Source organism: Carya illinoinensis, chromosome 1 (assembly GCF_018687715.1).
Source record: "Carya illinoinensis cultivar Pawnee chromosome 1, C.illinoinensisPawnee_v1, whole genome shotgun sequence".
NCBI lineage: Eukaryota > Viridiplantae > Streptophyta > Magnoliopsida > Fagales > Juglandaceae > Carya > Carya illinoinensis.
The window spans coordinates 4,675,434-4,696,443 of record NC_056752.1 but is presented as its reverse complement, the minus strand read 5'-3'; the positions used below and the strand labels follow the sequence as shown (position 1 = coordinate 4,696,443).

The 21,010-nt window shown below is 33.8% G+C and overlaps 1 protein-coding gene across 1 annotated transcript; it reads left to right on the top strand.

Moving 5' to 3' along the window:
• The first annotated feature begins 4,965 nt into the window (after positions 1 to 4,965).
• LOC122306974 (probable galacturonosyltransferase-like 1) lies at positions 4,966 to 6,586 on the top strand. Its single transcript, XM_043119567.1, has one exon. It carries the CDS (start codon positions 5,201 to 5,203, stop codon positions 6,254 to 6,256), a length of 1,056 nt encoding a protein of 351 aa, XP_042975501.1. The 5' UTR covers positions 4,966 to 5,200; the 3' UTR covers positions 6,257 to 6,586.
• Positions 6,587 to 21,010: the final 14,424 nt, after the last annotated feature.

Genomic DNA, 21,010 nt, shown 5'->3' with positions numbered 1-21,010 from the left:
CATGTGCTCAAATTCAACTTTTTAAATTATTTGCAATTCTCTGTCTTCTGCTTGCAATGACCATGGATTCATGCACATGCAAATGTCCATGGGATCGTCTGGATTATTAACAAATGTCATAATCATCCTCGATTATTTGATCTTTTGCCTCAATGTTTTAAACATGCTTATAAATTGTGAAATGAATGCAGCAGCGATATGTTGTTTTTCTATTCAGAATTTTAACATCTTTTACACTCCCGCCTCCATTTTACAAACGTGGTGGATGATTAAAAAAACTCTTTATTTAGTTGAGTATTAATTTGCCCCTTCATAGCCAAGGTTGAGTTTCATGCAGTCAGAGCTTGTGTGATAAAGGTGGAGCTTCTGAACTCGGGCTCTTTTTAATCAAAAGAAAATAATAATTTTTGTTTGTATAAAGGGTGAAGTTGAGTCTCTGGTTAGGTAAAATATTATCTCTTGGAGGTTTATCTATAGAGAGTATCAACCGTAGGCCTCGCTCTTCCATTATGCAAGTTAGGCAATTGCCTAAGGCCCTTAGTGGAAGAAGACCAAATTTTTTTTTTTAAATATAGTTTTTTAAAAAGAAAAAAAAAATTCTAATTAAAAAAATTAATCAACTCGATAAGAGAACATCAAAAGTATTAAATAGATATTATGTCATTATTAATTTTAAAAGTATCACACATAATAATTATTTCAGGTACTCTCATTCTAAAAATACACTTCTCTTTTTGCCGTTAGTAATTTAATATATAATATAAAAATTATAAATAGCAAAATCTAATTTTTGAGTTCATAAAACTTTTTATACAACTCTTTGAAGAGGCAAGGTTTACTTTCTTACAAATGTATAAGTTGTTTATAGAATTTTATTGACAATAACAATTATAATTACTTTTAAGGCTTATTTGGATACTAAAAATATTTCAAAATGTTTATAGATAATAGTGAAATAGTTTTAGTTAAGATGTTTCTTTGAATTTTGTGAAATGAAAGAAAAATTTGAATTTAGTATATCTGAAAATATCTAAAAAGAGTTGTGTTCTCTAACAAATCCTAAAAGTCTAAAGCACGTATTGTAAAACTAGATTTGATAAAATCTTCTCTAAATAAAAAATTTTTCAATAAAGTTAGTTATCAGTTGAATAGGCAGTATAAAATCTTAATCAGTAATTTTACTTTACAAAACTATAGGTGTTATTTTTAAATAAAAATGTTATGTAAAAATAAATTTATTTTTTTTATTTTTTAAATAAAAGAAAAAAAAAGCCTCATTTAAAATTTTAGCTTTAAGCCCCAAAATGTATTGAGTCGGTCCTGACTATTGTGAAGTCTAGGCTAGTCCAGTAATATATTGGTGGAATTCCAAATAGTTGATATAGAAATATATCAAAATAGTTATAATTGTAAGTTTCTCTTTATGAATAAATGAAGATATTTTCTTCATAAAATAAAAGAAACTAAAAGTCGTGCAAATGGGAGATCTGATTTCCACTGATGTAGGCGAGATCAGCTTCGTTAAGAGTAGTAGTAATACTTGTAGATGATTTTCAAAGAAAAGAGGGTAAATTTAATTGATTAATGGGTACAAGTTAGGTCTATCATGCAAACAAAACCACGTTATAAAAGGAAATTAGGACTCTAATTATAGGTCTTAAAAACTTTTGGCCGGAAAAGGTTTACATGTTGCTTATAATTTCATAGCCTTGTCTATATAATATTCTGTTTTTTCTCAAGTGGATTTTTGTCTTGTACGGTTTTCTCACTACATCTCAAAGGTACTATAAGACTACTGGAAGACATGTTTTACTAAATATCAAATCCAATGAAAAGGCTGTACGCAGAGAAGCATAAGTGAAATCTGATATTAATTACTTTACTGCAAAAATATATCATGCATTTTCAAATCTTTACTCCTACTCCTCCTTTACGCGTAGTAGACACGACAGAAAGAGCTTCCCATGTACTTTCTTATATATATATTTATATATATTGCCTCTCAAATGGACAAGATTTACATGAAATTCAAAAAAAAAAAAAGGAGAGAGAGAGAGAGAGCCCGCCTTCTTTGGCTGACTTTTCCGCCGTGCTGGACCCGGCATCGGTGTCGGCCAGAAACAGTGGAGTACTGTCGTCAGATTTTAAAGCCTCTGTAGTAAAAGCAGGACATGAAAATGTCAAAAAGAACAGGGGAAGGACAAATGTACTTCAAAGTTAATGCCCCTCTTTTTCTATTCCATTCACTCGTTTTTGAATTGGGACCGAACCGACAGTAGATCAGTATTTCTCATTTATGAATGCTGATCAGCCCATGCAACACCATTCACTCTGGTCTTGAAGATCACAGAAAAAGACACCAAACCAAAGGTCCAAAACAAGAAGAAAAATGTACGTAAGAGGGACGGCATATCCTTCTAAAGATTGAGAATTTACTTCTATAATTTATCATAAAAGCAATGTTATATATAATTATAGAATTGTAAATGTCGTATAATTATTTTAAAAAAGAATAAAATTTACGATTAAAAAGTTAATTTTTTTTTCATGTGAGTCCCATCTTAATTCATTTTTTTCAAAATGACTGCACACCGCTTGCACAATCACGACTATAAATATCATTTTTTTTTATCATAATGAATGAAGTCGACCTAATAAATTTTTTTTTTCCTTAGAAAATAATTTAAAGCATTATCAGAAACAGTGAATTCTCCCCAATAATTATTGAAGTTTGTTTTGGGAGTTTGCCGTGCTTATCACATAGACCAGTTCTAGGTGAATGAAATATGGTCCACCGCTAAAAGATTTAAATTGTTATTGATATTTGGTTATTGAATATATATATATGTATATGTCTATCGTCATTATTATATATAAATACGTTAAAAACATTAATCTTGAAAAAATGGGAAGACTCAAAATATAGAAAAATTTTAGAATATGATAAAAATATATCTGTCAATATTTCAATTGGAATTATATTAGAAGCATTATAATAAGTACACACTTTTCATTTTCAAACAATGTAAAATTTTATACACCATCTATTTTTATCATTCAGTTTGAAAATATATCACACATAGAATCTTTGAAGGGCATTGATGTTGTAACGTGCTCTTCATGAGTAGTTTTGTTTCAACAATTCAGTGAAGACGTTGTAATATCATAAACCTCACAACTCACCTCCCAATCAAAAGTTGCATGCTTCTAGAGTAATGAACTGTTCAGAGCCTAGACTCCCAGCTTTTATCAAGGAATTAATTCCAAGAAGAACTCCACAGAAATTTAAAAGTAGTTTGGTGTAAAATGATATGGACTGAAATGCATGATAAATGAAACCCTAATAATGGAGAATATATTCACCACTTTTTCCTGTTGAACAAGCAAATCAATCTATTGAAAAGCGAATGCATGCATGTGAGGTGCACATGCATTAATTCAATGAGATAGATGCATTAGCTTGTATTTTTGCAACGAAATGGAACTGCTCGCCAACTCTTCTTATCTAATCGACATAAAGTCCTGTCACCAACGATGGTCAAGTACGGTCCAAGTCTTAAACATGACCTAGGGCATATTTTTGTCATCAATAAAAAAATCAGAATAAAAACCAAAAACAGATCAACATCTATCAATTAATGTAGCTGCAGAACCTCTAATTTCTTGGAGGAGAGGCTAACTTTTTTGCCGTAGAAAATATTTATGTAAAATAAATAGATATTAAAAAAATTCAGAAAATACATTATTACATATAAAATAGGATCTTGATAACTTGTTATATACTTGATAACTTAAAAAGTATATGGAAATTATAAATTTTTTGTGGAGGCTATTTTCTATATTTATAAATTTATATTAAATAAAATTTTTAAATTTTGGAACTGTTTTGAATTTTTTATAAATTTTGAAAAAGTCATCACCTCCTCAAGCTAAACGTGGTTCCCCCGCTGAATTAACTATGATTGTACATGAACTCCTGTTAATTAGGAATTTTTCTACATAATTCCCATTTAAGGCTAAAAGACAAGGTTTATGTTTATTGTTCTTGTTTTTAAATCAAATACTTGGTTGCCAACATTGGATGGAGTGACTGATGTACACAATTTAATTGACAATAACAGGAGAAAATTAAAACATGTGATCACCAAATTAATTGGTTTGGTCATATGGATGATATAAGGTAAGATGAGATGTTTTATTAAAAGTTAAATAAAATATTATTATAATGTAATTTTTTAATATTAATTTTATTTTAAAATTTAAAAAAATTATATTATTTATTATATTTTATATAAAAATTTAAAAAATTATAATAATTAAATAATATGAAATGAGATAATTTAGGTTATCCATTAGAAAATTTCATTTTTTATTTACTTTTAGTTGAGTAATAAAAAGATTTTATTATATATAAAAAGACCTTTGTACATATTTTTGTTCTAGAAAATTTAGTTGTAAATATAAATATATTTTAATATATGTACCAATTTATTAGAATTAATTAAAAAATAAATTTTATTAAAAATAATATTAATTTAAATTTTAAATATAAAAAATTTATATTAATATCTAAATTAATACGTAATTTTATTTATACCTTAGAAAACCCTTTTATTCGGACTTGAGACTTATTGTTTTTTTTTATCTCAATTGAGCAAGGAGCCAAATATTCTTCCCTCATTAAAGATTATTTAACCGAGAAGGCAACCTCCGGCCAGTGGCAGTCATATCATTGCATTGACTCGCAGGCAATTACCCGCAGCCAGGACAGGTGAATAATCAGATGACCTGGCCGGATCGTAGGTACAAATTTTGGAAACCCGAAATTATTGAACTGCCCCGTCACGATCTGACGTACCTACACACTTGGATTTATATATGAGATGGAAAGAAAAATGAAGAATAATGCATTGCTCCCAAAACAAGCATATAAACCTAAAGATATATGTGATTTGAACGAGTACTCTGTTTATTGCAAGAATTACAAAACCATGCAGACCAGATTTACCCTATTTGGAACTTTCCTCAAAAGCACGCACAAGACACTCACATTCTATGATTTATTAATGCCACACGTACGAGACATTTCTATTTGCCCACTCATTTAGCTTCTGTAGAAAAAGCTGAGAGAGATCTAGAGAGAGATGCAGGGGGGTTTTAAGGAGCTTTCGTGATTTTTGCTTCTCAGCACACCCCTAACATGCCAAGACTATCACCACCACAAAAGCAGCGGCAGCACCACCACCTCTCACTATTCCTTCTCGCCGTCTTTATACTCTCCTTCACCGGTAATGTCGCCACCACTCAACCATTCCGTGAAGCTCCCAAGTTCTACAACTCCCCAATCTGCGCTTCTATTTCTGCTGCAGCTGCTGCTGAATTCTGCTCCAATGAGGCAGTCCACGTCGCCATGACTCTCGACGCCGCTTATCTCCGTGGCTCCATGGCCGCCATTCTCTCTGTTCTCCAGCACTCTTCCTGCCCTGAAAACATAGTTTTCCACTTTGTCTCCTCCTCCTCCTCTGACCTTCTCGGCAGCACCATCTCCAAGTCTTTCCCATACTTGAAGTTCCGAGTCTACGCTTTTGATGACTCGGCCGTGTCGGGACTCATCTCCACCTCGATCCGAACCGCCTTGGACTGCCCTCTCAACTATGCCCGAAACTACCTGGCAAGTCTCCTCCCTCCATGTGTGCGGCGCGTGGTCTACCTCGACTCCGACCTGGTCCTCGTCGACGACATTGCCAAGCTCTCCGCGACCCCTCTCGGGGACCGAGCGGTCCTTGCCGCGCCCGAGTACTGCAACGCGAATTTCACCTCCTACTTCACGCCGACTTTTTGGTCCAACCCTTCTCTGTCCCTGATCTTCGCGGGCCGCGAAGCCTGTTACTTCAACACAGGTGTGATGGTCATCGACTTGCAGCGGTGGAGAGATGGTGACTACACGAACAAGATAGTGGAGTGGATGGAGCTCCAGAAGAGGATTCGGATCTATGATCTGGGTTCGCTGCCGCCATTTTTACTGGTTTTCGCCGGGAACATAGCTCCTGTGGATCACCGGTGGAACCAGCATGGTCTCGGGGGGGACAACTTTCGTGGACTTTGTAGAGATCTGCATCCTGGTCCGGCGAGTCTGTTGCATTGGAGTGGGAAAGGAAAGCCGTGGGCTCGACTCGACGCGAATCGGCCATGCCCGTTGGACGAGTTATGGGCTCCTTATGATCTTTTGCAGACACAGTTCGCTCTCGAGTCTTAGAAGAAGAAATTGTATAATTAATTAATTTTCCCTCCATAGATATTACTTCTTTTTTTTTCCTGACATTTTTAGAGGAATTGGGCATGAGTGGCTTATCTGCATATATATAAGCGTCTCTCGACTATGAGCCTCGTCTGCAGATTTTGATCATAAGTTGGGGTACTGAGGGGTGGTCATGTTTGTGTACATTGCAGCCATTAACGGATCTTTTTCTTCTTTCTTTCTGTTCCTGGGAACAGGGAATTAAGGTTACTAAAGAAGAAAGAAGGAATCTATATATATGTAATTTTGAGATGTTACTCGAAATGATGATCAATTTATTTATGTTAATTACTTCGTTCCTCCCATACCTCTTCACAAAATCCTTTATTGGTTAACACTTCATGAATTTGAAATGAAAAACTCCTTATATATCTAGCATTACTCCAAGTAATTTTGTTTTTTGTTTTGTTTTTATTTATAAAAAACAATTTCATTGAACCTGAATCAAACCATAACAACCAATGTTTGTCCACCCATACAATAGATTGAATACAATTAGGGATAAACATTCCCTTCACAGACACTTAGATCCTCAATATGCCAAGCAAACTTTGCCAACTTGTCAGCCCCTTCATTGCCAAGTCACCCAACATGTTGTATACTGCACTGAGGAAACAGTTGCATCAGGTCCTGAATATCTTGAACCAAGTTACCAATGAGTGCCATGGTAACTCTCGTCTTGAATGGTTTGGACCATTATTAAAGAATCACTCTCAATGATTGAGTTATTAATGGCCCGGCCAACAATTCAATTTCAAAATACACCCATCTCCTTCTTGCTAGTTGCAAAATACACATTTCCAACTTTCTCATCTCTAAGTATGGCACCAGTTCCCGCTTGTTGCTGATCGATCATGGAATAGAGCACCATCTACATTAAGCTTAAGAGAGCCAACTAGAGGAGGCACCCAAGTAATTAGATACAATCCTAGTTGACATATCATGAATTGATTCGTACAAAATTTTAAAATTTAATTTTTTTTTAATACGACATGTCAACTATTAATGGAAAAAAAATATATGCTCCAAATTAAATATTTTAAGAATAAATTTTCCTTATTTAAAGCTATTTTATTTGATGAAAATTTGTGGTGCTGTAATGTGAAATCGAAATTGCAAAATTATGAAGGCAATTGATTGAACTCAACCCCTGGCTCGTGCTTGTTTTGCTTTAATTCGAATACAATATTAATGTCGTACTTCTTCTTTGTTTTGTACATGTCCTTGGGGATACTTCCTTTTTGTGTCTTCTAAGGGCTGGCTAAAGGTAGCTAGCTAGCCAAACATCACTTCAAAGGATTGACAAAATGATGAGTCTTCTTAATCATTGTCGACGTTAGGTACATATAATTAGTACTTTTTCTAAGATAATTGTCGGCAAGGTTAATATATTATTATTGAAGCTTTCTAAGATCTTTGATTAATGACTATTGCTTTTATTATTATTATTATTATTAATTTAAACATGATTTGTCATGAAAGTTACTAGCTATAAACTTTAGGGTGATTTATACGATTTTTAAATAAATAAATATATATCTTTGACAGGAAAACTTTTCAACAACGAAATCTATTTGGACAAACATAATCAAATTGGTGATCCTATCATTCATTTTGGTGCCTTTATACGAATATAATATATGTCTACCGTTAGATCGACCTTTTTTTAGACCTTAAGTTATCAACTAAAATATGCGTAAGTTAATATCAGATATTCTGTGAATTATAGTGAAAAAGTAATGATAAATATTAAATACTAGTGAATAGTAATAAAAAAATAATAAAAAAAAGTAAAAAGTAATGATAAAATAATAAATAATAGTAGAATATTCTAGTATCCAAACTAGCCCTTAAGCTATAGAAATGGCCTGATAATGGGTACTTTTACGCGCATTCTATAAAGTCATGGTACAAGAAAATCGGACTTTTATGACCAATTTCTTACAATTAAAAGACTATTTGTAATAAATTTTAACTGGAAATAATTATTTCACCAGAATTAACTTGTCGCAAATAAATAATTTTCTTGTAAAGGGCTAGTATAATACTATTATAAAAACTTAATTTAAAGTGCATGCGAAATACTCGAAATTCAATATAATTAATGCATTAGTCTTTGATGAATTCAATAATAACATGCATGAGTACACACATTAATATATCATGACATACATATTTTTAAGATTGTGTGGATCTTAATTAATTAATTAATTAATAAATATATATATGTAAGAGCTTTGGTTCCGGAATTAATTAATTAAGTGATCGAATGAATGATCTGTCAAATTATTTTTAAAGGATTCCTTTATTTTTACTGATTCAATAGCAAGCTTCACGTTAAAGGAAGGGAAGGAAATTAACTTTTTGCGGTGGGGGAAAAATTATCGAAACGCCAAAATAGTATAGTACGTAGGTCAGTGGGGTGCATGATCAAGTTTTGGTAATTTCGTGGGGATAAAGACACTCAATTTTGTTCTGACGTTGTAGTCCAAACATCCAAAAACTAGTTCCAAGGGGAAAGGGAATCTCGTGTGGAACAAGCTGCTGGTCCGAAGACATGACTTATAAGGATCGAGGATCTTCGATCGCTTTTATATAAGTATGATATACACACACAAACACATATATAAACTGTATATTTTAGGGAATAATATGAATATATATATATATATATATATATGCCCAATGAGTTGGAGAAACATTATAACTATAATAAAAACGATTATTTGTGATGAGATTAAACTCGTTTTTATATAAAATTATCATTTTCATAATAAATATATAATTGATCACCTCTGATAAACATTTTTCTTGTAGTAAAATTATATACATACAACTGAAAAATTATGGCGTTTGGGGAAGGAGGATTTGGAGTAGTTTTACTCAAGTCACCATCCAGCAATGTATAGATAGTACTTAGATGATCATGACCTGTGCTAAATATAATGCATGGCAGCGTTCTGGCCAGTACTAGTACTGCATGCATGGACTGTATATGAGCTTGCTCCCAATTAAAGTAGTGTAAATAAATAATAGGTGGCATGCATGTGATTACAAAGTGTACGGGTGGCCGATGAGTACTACTGATCATCAATCATAGTTTCATTAATAATAATTGAGGTTGCGAATATATATGATCATAGTGATCACGATCACGATCTACTACTACTACCTTCTGTCCATATATACTTTGATACTTCCCTTTCGGTGGGTACGTAACGCGTGCATTTCCATTGAATAATATCCTATTTTCGAGCTTCTACATCCACACAAAAAATATGAATGTTTCAATAATATCATGAATACTGTTATTTTCGCACTGAACTACTGCATATATATTTATGCCTACAAATGCAATGGAAAATTTACCATTTTGTTTTTTCTCTTTTACGTACACCCATATTATAATTGCATGCGCGTTCCAAGAAAAAAAAATCCAGGACAGAGAAATCTAAGGCTGCCATGCATCCAGACAATTGGTCAGTAATTCTGCTCGCAGCTAGATCTCTGTTGCAACGGAGATCCGAGTTTCAGGCCTGAAACTCCACCAAGCTTTTATGCATAGATATGAGGAAATTTGAGATGGACCTACAATTATATTAGTACTATATATTATAATATTGGTCTATATATCTACCTGAATTTAATCCAATGGCTCTCTCTCTCTCTCTCTCTCTCTCTCTCTCTCTCTCTCTCTAGTTTATGAAAGATGCATGCAAGACAACATGATCGAGAAAGATCTGCCCCATCTGCAATATATATTACAACGGAGTTTAGGCAATTTCACGTGAATTAAACAGGAAGTAATTAATTAATTAAGGAGAAATTATAGCTTAATTGGTAGTAAACAATACGTTCACCAAACTTGAATCTTACGGGACATCATTTGTCTGCTGTGATTAAGCAAGGATACCTGATCACACAAGTCTTTTATTATATATATATATATATATATATATTCACTTTACTTCATCTTGATGAAGATAGTTATAAGTTCCACTTTGCTTCATCAACAATGTACAAAGAAAAATATTAGCGTATATATCTTTTATAATTATTTTTTAACTCTATATATAAAATAAAGTATAATTTTATAAAATCAAGATTTATAGGCTCGAAAAATCAGAATCGGTTTGGAATTGCGTAAGAACCGATTCAATGAATTAGACAAATCATGATAAGTTTGAATAGGATATTTCAATGTTGTTAAAAGGTTTTAAAAATCTTATTTGATGCAATTCAAGCATTTCATATCATGTATAAAAGAGTATAAAATATAAATTTATTGAATATTTTTAATAAAAATATGATATGAATTTAAAAAGTTTCAATAAATATGTAATTTTTGTATTTAACCTCACTATTAAACATTTATTTGCATTATATACAAAAAATATAAAGATCATTAAGTTATAAACACATGGAAAATATAGTATTTATGCACATCCATAAATTTGATATAAAATACTCATTCATCTCCTTAATTTTTTGTTCAACTAAAATAATAAGAACTAAATGTTTTTAACTTTCAAATTTTCTACAATTCTTATTGAATGCAATGATGAAAAAATTATTTAAAAATGTTAAAAAAATACATGTAAAAAGAAAACAAAAATCACTTTTATACTAACAGTAACTCCCAGGTGGCTGTAGTGCCACCGAAGCATTAATGATAGACTCTTTAATTAATTATGGAGCTCACTTGCTTAACTTGTTCGACACTTGCGACGGTCAATTTGATTGAATTTTATGTTACTGTTAAACTAACCCTTCTCATGGGCTGGGAAGCCAAATTTCCATTGCAAACCCAAGATACCCATGAATGGCATAAGAGGCCGGGCCTTTTCCTTGCCTTTCATTTCTTTTTTTCCTTTTTAAATGGGCCATTATGGATCTCGACTTTCTATGTATTTTCTGGTCTAATAAGATTATTTTAATCTTAAAAGATGTAAATCTCACATATTCATTTTAAAAAAAATTAGGTAAATATAAAACCTATATAAAAAAAAATTATTTTTTTAAAACTTTTTTATCGTTATGTAAACATTGTGCACTCATTTCGAAGAAAAGTGAGGTTCACCATACACTACACACCTCTATTTAGCATCCCCACACCACACACCACACATCTTTTTAATTTTTTTTATCTTTTTTTTATAGTAAGTATGTGGTGTATAGATAATGAATAGAACAACTTAATTAGTTTAGTAGGAATAAAATTTTACAAAAATAGAAAAATCATACTTATCATCCCCTACAGTGTACACCACATACCAATATGTGATTTATCATTTTTGCTATGCTATTTAAATATACGATATATTGATATTTAAATATGTGTATTTAAATAGAATGACAAAAATGATAAATTACATGTTGGTATGTGGTGTGGGGATGATAAACAGCATTTCTAAAAAAAAATTAAAAGATGTGAGATGTGTGATATGGGATGCTAAGTAGCATGATCCATTTATTTTTATTCCTATATTCAAAAGTAGCTCGTTTAATATCTAGCCAATTTGAACTTGTTCACAAGCTGTTTAAATAAAATAATTTATTTATATTGTATTTTATAATTTCTTGTCTAAAATGACAAACGCAGAGACTTTGATTTTTTGCTAATATTTTTATAAAATTTGTATATCAACAATTAAATTCATAAGGATTAATTAACATGTTTAGTATTAGGAATATGATTTGCTATAATTTCTTTAAATATTTTAAATATTCTGATTATATATAGAGAGATAATACTATAAAAAGCAATAAATAAAAAATTATTCGATTTTATAAGAGTCAAACCGAGATTTATACGAGTTACATCGTTTAATTATACGGTCATAGTTTTCACGAACAACAATTTAATAAAACGAATCGAGCCGATCGAACTCGAGTTAGACCGAGCCAATTATCTCGAGCAACTTATGTAGTAGTACTACTGTTGTTTATTAATTTACAGCGGCCTTAAGAAGATCCTTTTCTAGGTGTATTATTACCAATGTCTAAAACAAACCGAAACATATCCATCATGTGGCAATAATGCATTAAAAAATAAATACAAATGATTTTTTTTTTTTTTTTTTTTAAGAATAATTCTATTTGAGATTCAAGATTCAATTTCTCTATTCCTCTCTAGAGAACAAAGCCAAAAGACCTATGTTGCCCAGATGACTAATATAAGAAGGGAGTGAATTGAGTTATATTAAAAAATTAACAATTATAAATCAAATATATAATATAAAATATAAACAAAATATGAAATAGCAATAAATATAAAGAGTAAGGGTAAGAGAGAAGCAAACTAATATGTTAATGAGGTTCGGCTCTACTGCCTACGTCCTCGCCTCAAGTTACCCCTTGGGAATTCTCAAATTCACTATTTAACCTCTTTCAAGTGGAGATAGAAACCTATTACATCTTTGAACAACACCGCTAGAAAGGATCCGTGTAGAACACCCTCTACACTTGCAATCACCTTACACGTGATGATTCAACTATTCCCTATGTAGAACACTCTCTACACGCACAAGGGTTATACACACCCTTTTACTGATACAAGAGCTGATAGTGGGTAGGTTATCAGAAAACACTCCTCAATGAGTGAAATAGAACAATACAGCGTAAACTATATCTCTCAAAATGAATAAGGATTAAGTCTCAATATTTAGAGAAGAGAAAATGAAAGTTTTGAATGAATGTTATATGCTCTTAGTGTTGTAAATGTGAATCTCTCAAATGATCTATTTATAGGCATATAAGACTTCATATTCAAATTTAAAAAGATTCATATGTCAAAGATAACATCATTCACTTTATCAAAAAATTCAAATAAAATGTTCTTCTTTTTCAATTGTCAAAGACAATATCATTCATTTTTTCAAATATTTCAAACCTAATTTTTTACTTTTGGCATATGACAAAATGAGCACACTTTACTTTTCAAAAAATTCAAACATAATATTTTTACTTTTTGCATATGACAAAATGAACACACTTTACTTTTTCAAATATTTCAAACAAAAACATCTACCTTTTGCATAAGTAAAAAAAAAGTATCAATTACTTTTGAAAATATTCAAATAAAACATGCACACGTGAAAGATTATAATCAATCATTTTTAATATTTTCAAAGTTCAAACCTTTAATCAAGGCATGCACATGTGAAAGATGACAATCAATCATCTTTCAAAATTTTCAAATATAATTTTCAAAATATTCATGCACATGTAGAAAATGTATTTTAATGCTTTATGATAAAATATTAATTTTGAGCCTTAATCCTAATTTCAAATTTTTAAGAGATTCACAACATTACTCTATGACTTTAATGTGAACTTGTTCACTTCTTGCTCATGCTTGTTCTTTTGATGTGCTTGACTCCATTGTGTAGATAACTTGAACTTGAAATTCATTTATTTTTTGAATTCATTTGTTATCATCAAAATTCATGTATATATATATAATTACATAAAACTTGAAATCTTGAGTTCAACAACCTCCCAAGGAGGGAGGAGGCCCTCTCCCTTCATCTCTTCGTTTATTCTTGTTTTTGGTTAGGTTGGTTAGGTACTAATAATAAGATTTGAGGAGGCTGTTTTAACAGTGGCTTAAGGGTTGTTTTGGTGTGTCTCTCGCACAATGGCTCTAGTAACCACCTCTACTTCGGGTGGTGCGTTTGTCATTTGTTTGGTCTTCGATATAGTGGCATGAGCCTTGGTCCAGCCAAACCGAAGCAGGTTTTCGGCATGAGCTCATGAGCTCTGTTTTCGTCTAGGAAAACAAAGGGCTAGCTCACTTCCGGTACAGAGGAGAAGGGCTAGACAAACCGAAACATGCTACCAGCCATTCTGAAGCATGCTACCAGCCACTCCGAAGTCGCCTACGAGTGGACCAATAAGCACAAACGTCAAACTATTTTGGATGTTTTTTCTGCGCAGCAGTGATCCGACAAGGCTGGGCGAGAGATGACGGTATTAGGGTCAGGGCGAAACTTTAGTGAGCTTCGTGCAGAGGCCCGTGCTTGTGCATTGGTGGAGGGGAACTCTGCCGGGGGGGGGGGGGGGAGAAGAAGAAGAAGAAGGGTGGCAACGGCAAAAAGAAGATCGTGAAACCCTAACGGGTTGGGCCCCCACATGCACACAAGCTAGGCCTTTTGGCTTATACTAGGCCCATATGTTTTTACAGCAAATTGCCTTTTTTTTATTATTATTTACAGTCTGTTGGTTTTGTTTTAGTTTAAAAATAAAAAAGAAATAGGCTAGTATCACACTCCTCCTTTGGAGGAAGGTGAGTGTTTGTCCCACTCTTCTTTTAGATGAAGGAGGGTTATTGTACTCCTCCTTGGGATGAGGGAGTGTGGTTGTACTCCTCTTTTTTGGGAGGACAGAGCGTGTGTGTACCTCTCTTCTTTTGGAAGAAAGGTCGTTTAGCTTTGTTTTAATAGAGCACATTCTCTATTGATTGTTGTCAAGAAAGAAGTTATAAAAATTTAAACAATATCTGTCACAAAGAAATTTGTTGACGTGGGTGTCAAATGGATTGAATACCTCCATTGTGAGGATTTCTTGTCATTATAAAGGCACTAAGTGCAATATACACAACTAGATTTAAGCCTAGATTACAGTAAATAAAATCTGTCTATGTATGGAAACTAGCCCTCTGTACAGATTCTCAATAAATAAATATATACAAGTATCTATAGATAAATAAGGAAACACAGAGCATATCACGCTAACATTCCCCCTCAAATTGATGTTGGATGGTCAATAAGCATCAATTTGCTGACAAGAAACTGATGACGCTGTCGTGTCATGGCCTATGTAAACACATCAGCGATCTGGAGGTTAGTAGAAACATGAGGAAGTGTAATTATACGAGAGTCCAAGATTTCTCGAATGAAATGACAATCCATCTCAATATGTTTGGTACTTTCATGAAACACAGGATTGTCAGTAATCTGAATGGCGCTGGTGTTGTCAGCATGGAGAGGGGCAGGAGAGGACTGAACACAACCAATTTTAGCAAGGAGACCCCGAACCCAGAGAATCTCAAAACAAGCAGCAGACATTGCACGGTATTCAAATTCAGTAGAAGATTGGGAGACACGATCCTGTTTCTTACTTTTCCAAGAGAGTAAGGAGTCACCAAGAAACATGCAACAACCTGTAACAGATCGGCGCGTATCAGGACAACCTGTCCAATCAGCATCACTGTAAGCCACAAGACGAAGAGGAGTGCCAGTAGGAAAGAAAAAGCCACGACTAGGGGAACCTCGGAGATATCGAATGATACGACGAACAACAGCCAAGTGGAGATGACGTGGAGCCTACATGAATTGACTCACCTGCTGGACAGCAAAGGAAATATCAGGGTGAGTAATAGTCAAATAGTTCAGACTCCCCACTAACTGTCGATGCAGAGTGGGGTCAGAGAATAGATCACCCTCTTCCCGATGATACTTCGTGTTTACTTCCAGAGAAGTATCCACAGAATAAGTATCCTAAAAGCCAGCCAAAGTAATCAGATCCTGAGTGTATTTATGCTTATTCAAAAAAATGCCAGAAGGATCAGTATGGACTTCCAACCCCAAGAAGTAAGTAAGAGGACCAAGATCCTTCGTATGAAAGGAGGCTCGGAGATGATGCTGCAATTGGGTGATCAGAGCAGAGTCCGTCCCAGTAATAACAATATTATCAACATAAACCAGAAGAAGAACAATGCCAAGAGATGTCTTGCAGAAAAATAAAGAAGAATCATAGGCACTCTGCTTAAAAGAAAATTGAAGCAAAGTGAATCGAAATTTATCAAACCACACTCGGGGAGCCTGTTTCACCCCATACAACGATCTTTTCAATTTACAGACATCCGAGGAGGAAGATGAGGACAAACCAGTGGGAAAGGTCATGTAGACTTCTTTGAGATCACTATGAAGAAAGGCATTTTTGACATCCATCTGATGAAGAGGCCAGCCTTGGGAGGCAGCAATCGAGAGAATAGTCCGAACTGTAGTCATCTTGGCAACCGGAGCAAAAGTCTCCTCATAGTCCAACCCATATTCTTGCCGATTACCAAGTGCAACCAACCGGGTCTTATACCGATCCAGAGTCCCATCAGAACGCAGCTTGATGGAATAAACCCATTTACAACCAATGGCTTTCACCTAAGCAGGACAAGGAACAACATCCCATGTATGATTATCCTAAAGAGCCCGGAGTTCCTCGGCCATCGCTGCCCGCCAACAATCATGTTTAGCTGCCTCAGAGTAACCTGATGGGATGTGAATGGAGGACAAAGTAGCATGAAGAGAGGTATGAGAGAAACCATACCGGTCAGGTGGATGAGATACTCTGGTCGAACGGCGAGGAACTATGATAGTAGGCAGATCACCCGTAGAGGATGCATGCTGAATAGGCTCAGATGGCGGACCAGTCTCAGGAAGGGGCAAAGGAGGACGTCGTCTTTCATATACAAGTCCAGATTTGAAACGATTAGGAAAAGCAACCGGGTCATCAAATTTAGGCAAAACATGTATCTGAGGTAAAGACTCAACAGAAGAAGGAAAGAATGACTGATTCTCAAAGAACACAACATGACGAGAAATACGAAATCTATTAGAGCATGAATCAAAGCAAACATAGCCTTTGTGAGAAGCACTATAACCTATAAAAGCGCATCGAACAGATTGAGCAGATAACTTATGTCGTTCATGAGAAGATAAATGAACAAAGCAAACACAACCATAAGTATGCATATCAAGATAGGTAGGATGTCGATGATACAAACGAAAGTAAGGACTTTCAAAATTCAAAACATTGGATGGCAATCTATTAATTAAAAAACCGTCGTAGATAAGGTTTTGACCTAGAATTGAGGGGGAACAGAGGATTGGAGTAGTAACGTACGAACAACATCCAACAAATGTCTATTTTTCTGTTCAACAACACCATTTTGTTGAGGTGTATACGGACAAGAACGTTGAGAAACAATGTCTTTTTTATTAAGAAAATCATGAAACTCACGAGACATGTATTCACCACCCAAATCAGACCGCAAACTTTTAATGCTAGAAGAAAATTGAGTTTCAACATAAGCAGTAAATTATTGAAAAACAGAGAAGACCTCAGATTTTGAGCGAACAAAATAGATCCAAGTGTACTTCGTATAATCATCAATGAACGTAACAAAGTATTTATAATTTGCATGAGAGATAACAGGAGAAATGCCCCACACATCACTATGAATCAAATCAAAACAATGTTCAGCAGGAGTACTATAAGAAGGAAAAGCAAGAGACTTACTTTTGCCTAATTTACATGTGGAACAATCAAAAGAGAGAGAAGAAAATTGATCTTTATTGCCCAACAAACTAGAGTTTATGACATGAGATAAAATAACGGAATTAGGATGACCTAACCGTTTGTACCACACTTCACACTTATTGTTCACAATGTTACAAGCAAATGAAATGACATTAGGAATGGAAAAATGTAAAGGAAATAAACGTCCAACTTTAGGCCCTCTTGTGAGTATCTTGTCCGACACTTGATCCTGCACAAGACAACCATCACGAGAAAAACGAACATCGCAATTGTTATCAACCAATTGACCCACTGAAATAAGACTAGTAGAAAGCTGAGAAGATACAAAAACATCTCTAACAGTGGAATCCATATCCCCAATAGCATGAATAGGTAACTGACTACCGTTAGCAATCTGAATGTGTGTCGATCTAGTATAAGGCCGAATATTGCTAAGTGTATCAGAAGAACTAGTCATGTGATTAGATGCACCCAAATCAACAAGCCATGAGGGAGAAAGGGAACCGTTACCTTCAAGCCCTAAGGCTGAAAAAGCTGAAAGAATCATCTGCTGAACCTTCTCAGTAGTGAGAGTAGATGAGTCATTAACAGGAGTAGAAGAAGCGGAACCCATCGTAGCTTGATAAGCATGAGCCTATCGATTTTGGGGACGTGTAGGACAATCTTTGATAATATGCCCAGGCTTCTTACAATAGTTGCAAGATTTCCGAGCACAATTATTAGCAATATGTCCGTATTCTTTGCAACTGAAACATTGAACTATCCGCATGTCTTGTCCCTTACCTTTTCCGTGAGCAGCATAAGTAATAGCAGTGGGTATCATTGTGTCGTGCTGATAAGTAGCTTGGGTGACAAGACGCTGCTCCTCACGAAGTAATTCCCCGAAACAAACATCCAAAGACAGCACAAGAGCACGATTCATCAAATTAGAGCTTGTGAGCTCAAATTCAGGACGTAACTTCATTAAAAATTGATCGCGCTTGCTTTGCTCATTAACTTCCTGCACAACAGAGAGAGACTCTTCTAGTACCTTGGCATAAATTATGTCAGTAAATTCTCCCCAAAGATGATTAAATCCATAAAAATAATCCTGAATGGAGAGATTGCCCTGAGTGTAACTGGCTATTTGATACTCTAACTGAGACCGTTGAGCCGTATGGTCCTGATTATACACTTTTTTCAAATATTCCCACATAGATTTAGCAGTTTTATAAGGCCTCAAATTAAGAACAATAAGAGGATCAACCGATACTAAAATTCATGTCATCACCCTAGCATCTTTCATTTGCCACTGAGCTAATGTAGGAAGCTCAGTAGGAGCCGGATTACTCCCATCAATATGACCCCATAACTCCTTTCCCATAACAAATAAACAGAATTGAAATTCTCATGCAGAATAATATTTACCTGTAAATTTCACGGTAAAAGACTCGGAAGACATGAGATCCGTAAAAAAAATAAGCGCACGCCGAATTAAAAGTAATACCTGACCAACCAAAAAAATGTCGACAATCCAAAAGAAATAAAGAAGTTGCCGAAAACTGCACAAACAACTGCTGCCGAGACCAAAAAAAATTCAATAATCTACTGCCGACACCAACCCACAAAGCTGAAATAGAAAAGACTAAAGAGGCAATAGAAATGCACAAAATAGCAACAGAAAAGGCAATAGAAAGTGCCGACCAGGAGCCTGGAACAAGAGCCACGTAACAGGAAGCCAAAAGCCACAGAAAAACGCTGAACCCACAACCAGACTACACCGAAAATCACCCAGATAGGATCGAATAACCAGAACAGCAACCAAAGACAGCACAGATGTCGTCGATAGGACCAAATCACCAGAACAACAACCAAAGACAGCACAGATGCCGTTGATAGGACCAAATCACCAGAACAGCAACCAAAGACAGCACAGATGCCGCCAATAATGCCAAAAAGAAAAGCCCGAAAGAAAAAAAAATGTAAGACTAATAACCAGCTCTTGATATCATGTCAAATGGATTGAATACCTCCATTGTGAGGATTTCTTGTCATTATAAAGGCACCGAAGTGCAATATACACAGCTAGAATTAAGCCTAGATTACAGTAAATAAAATCTGTCTATGTATGGAAACTAGCCCTCTGTACAGATTCTAAGTACATAAATATATACAAGTGTTTAAAGATAAATAAGGACACACAGAGCATATCACTCTAACAAGGGGAGCCCCTAACATATTAGTAGTTTGGCTGATAATCTAGATTTTTCTGTATTGATTAGTCACAAATGTAATTTCAGTTTTAGTAAATGAAATTAAGTCTATTTCCAAAAAAAAAAAAAAAATTTTTTTGACTAAGCATTAACGAAAATGCTAAACCCACCGCTACACTTGCCAATTCTTTTTTTTTTTACTTCTTGATTAAGGAATTATTTTTTAATGATATTGTGAATTTAAAAAAAAATATTTAAAAGTGTTAAAAAATACATGTAAAAAAAGTTAAAAAAAAAAAAATCCCCTTTTCTACTAACTGTAACTCCCAACGGGAGTTATGAGTGGTGTCCCGCCCAAGCATTAACGATAGACTCTTAATTAATTATGGATCTCACTTGCTTAACTTGAGCAACACTTGTGACGGTCAATGACTAAATATGATTGAATTGAATTTTACTACATACAAGCATAGTTATGTACTAATCTGCGTATCAATACTGATTTTTTTATATTCAAAATTTGAATTAACACTGTTTTCAATAAAATCTATTTTTAAATAAATCACATTATATTAGTGCATATGTTAATGCACAAATATATTTGTAACTAAATTTTTCCGATTAAATTTTATGTTACTGTTAAACTAACTCTTTTCATGGGTTGGGAGTCCAAATTTCCATTGCAACCCATGAGGCATAAGAGGCCGGGCCTTTTCCTTTCCTTTCATTTTTGTTTTCCCTTTTCAAATGGGCCATTATAGAACTCGACTTTCTTTGTATTTTTTGGTCTAATAAGATTATTTTAATGTTAAAATGTACAAGTCTCACATATTTATTTTTAAAAAAATAAATAAATATAAAATTTATATAAAAATATTATTTTTTTTAATAATAGAACTAACTTTTTTTCAAAAAAATTATGTGGGGCTTACGTATTTACACATCAATGGATCGATTTTGCAAATGAATAATATTGCTAGATACAATTATGGTTATGAAAACGTCTCGTACTCATTTTGAAAAAATGTAAGGTTCATCATACACTACACCTATGCTTAGCATCCCACATACCACACACCATGCACACATCTTTTAATTTTATTTTTTTTTTATCATTTTTTTATAGCAAATATGTGGTGTATGGATAATAAGTAAAACAACTCAATTAGTTTAGTAGCAATAAAATTTTACAAAAATAGAA

Coding starts and splice junctions, on each gene's coding strand:
- LOC122306974 (XM_043119567.1), top strand. CDS start 5,201: ATGCCAAGACTATCACCACCACAAAAGCAGCGGCAGCACCACCACCTC.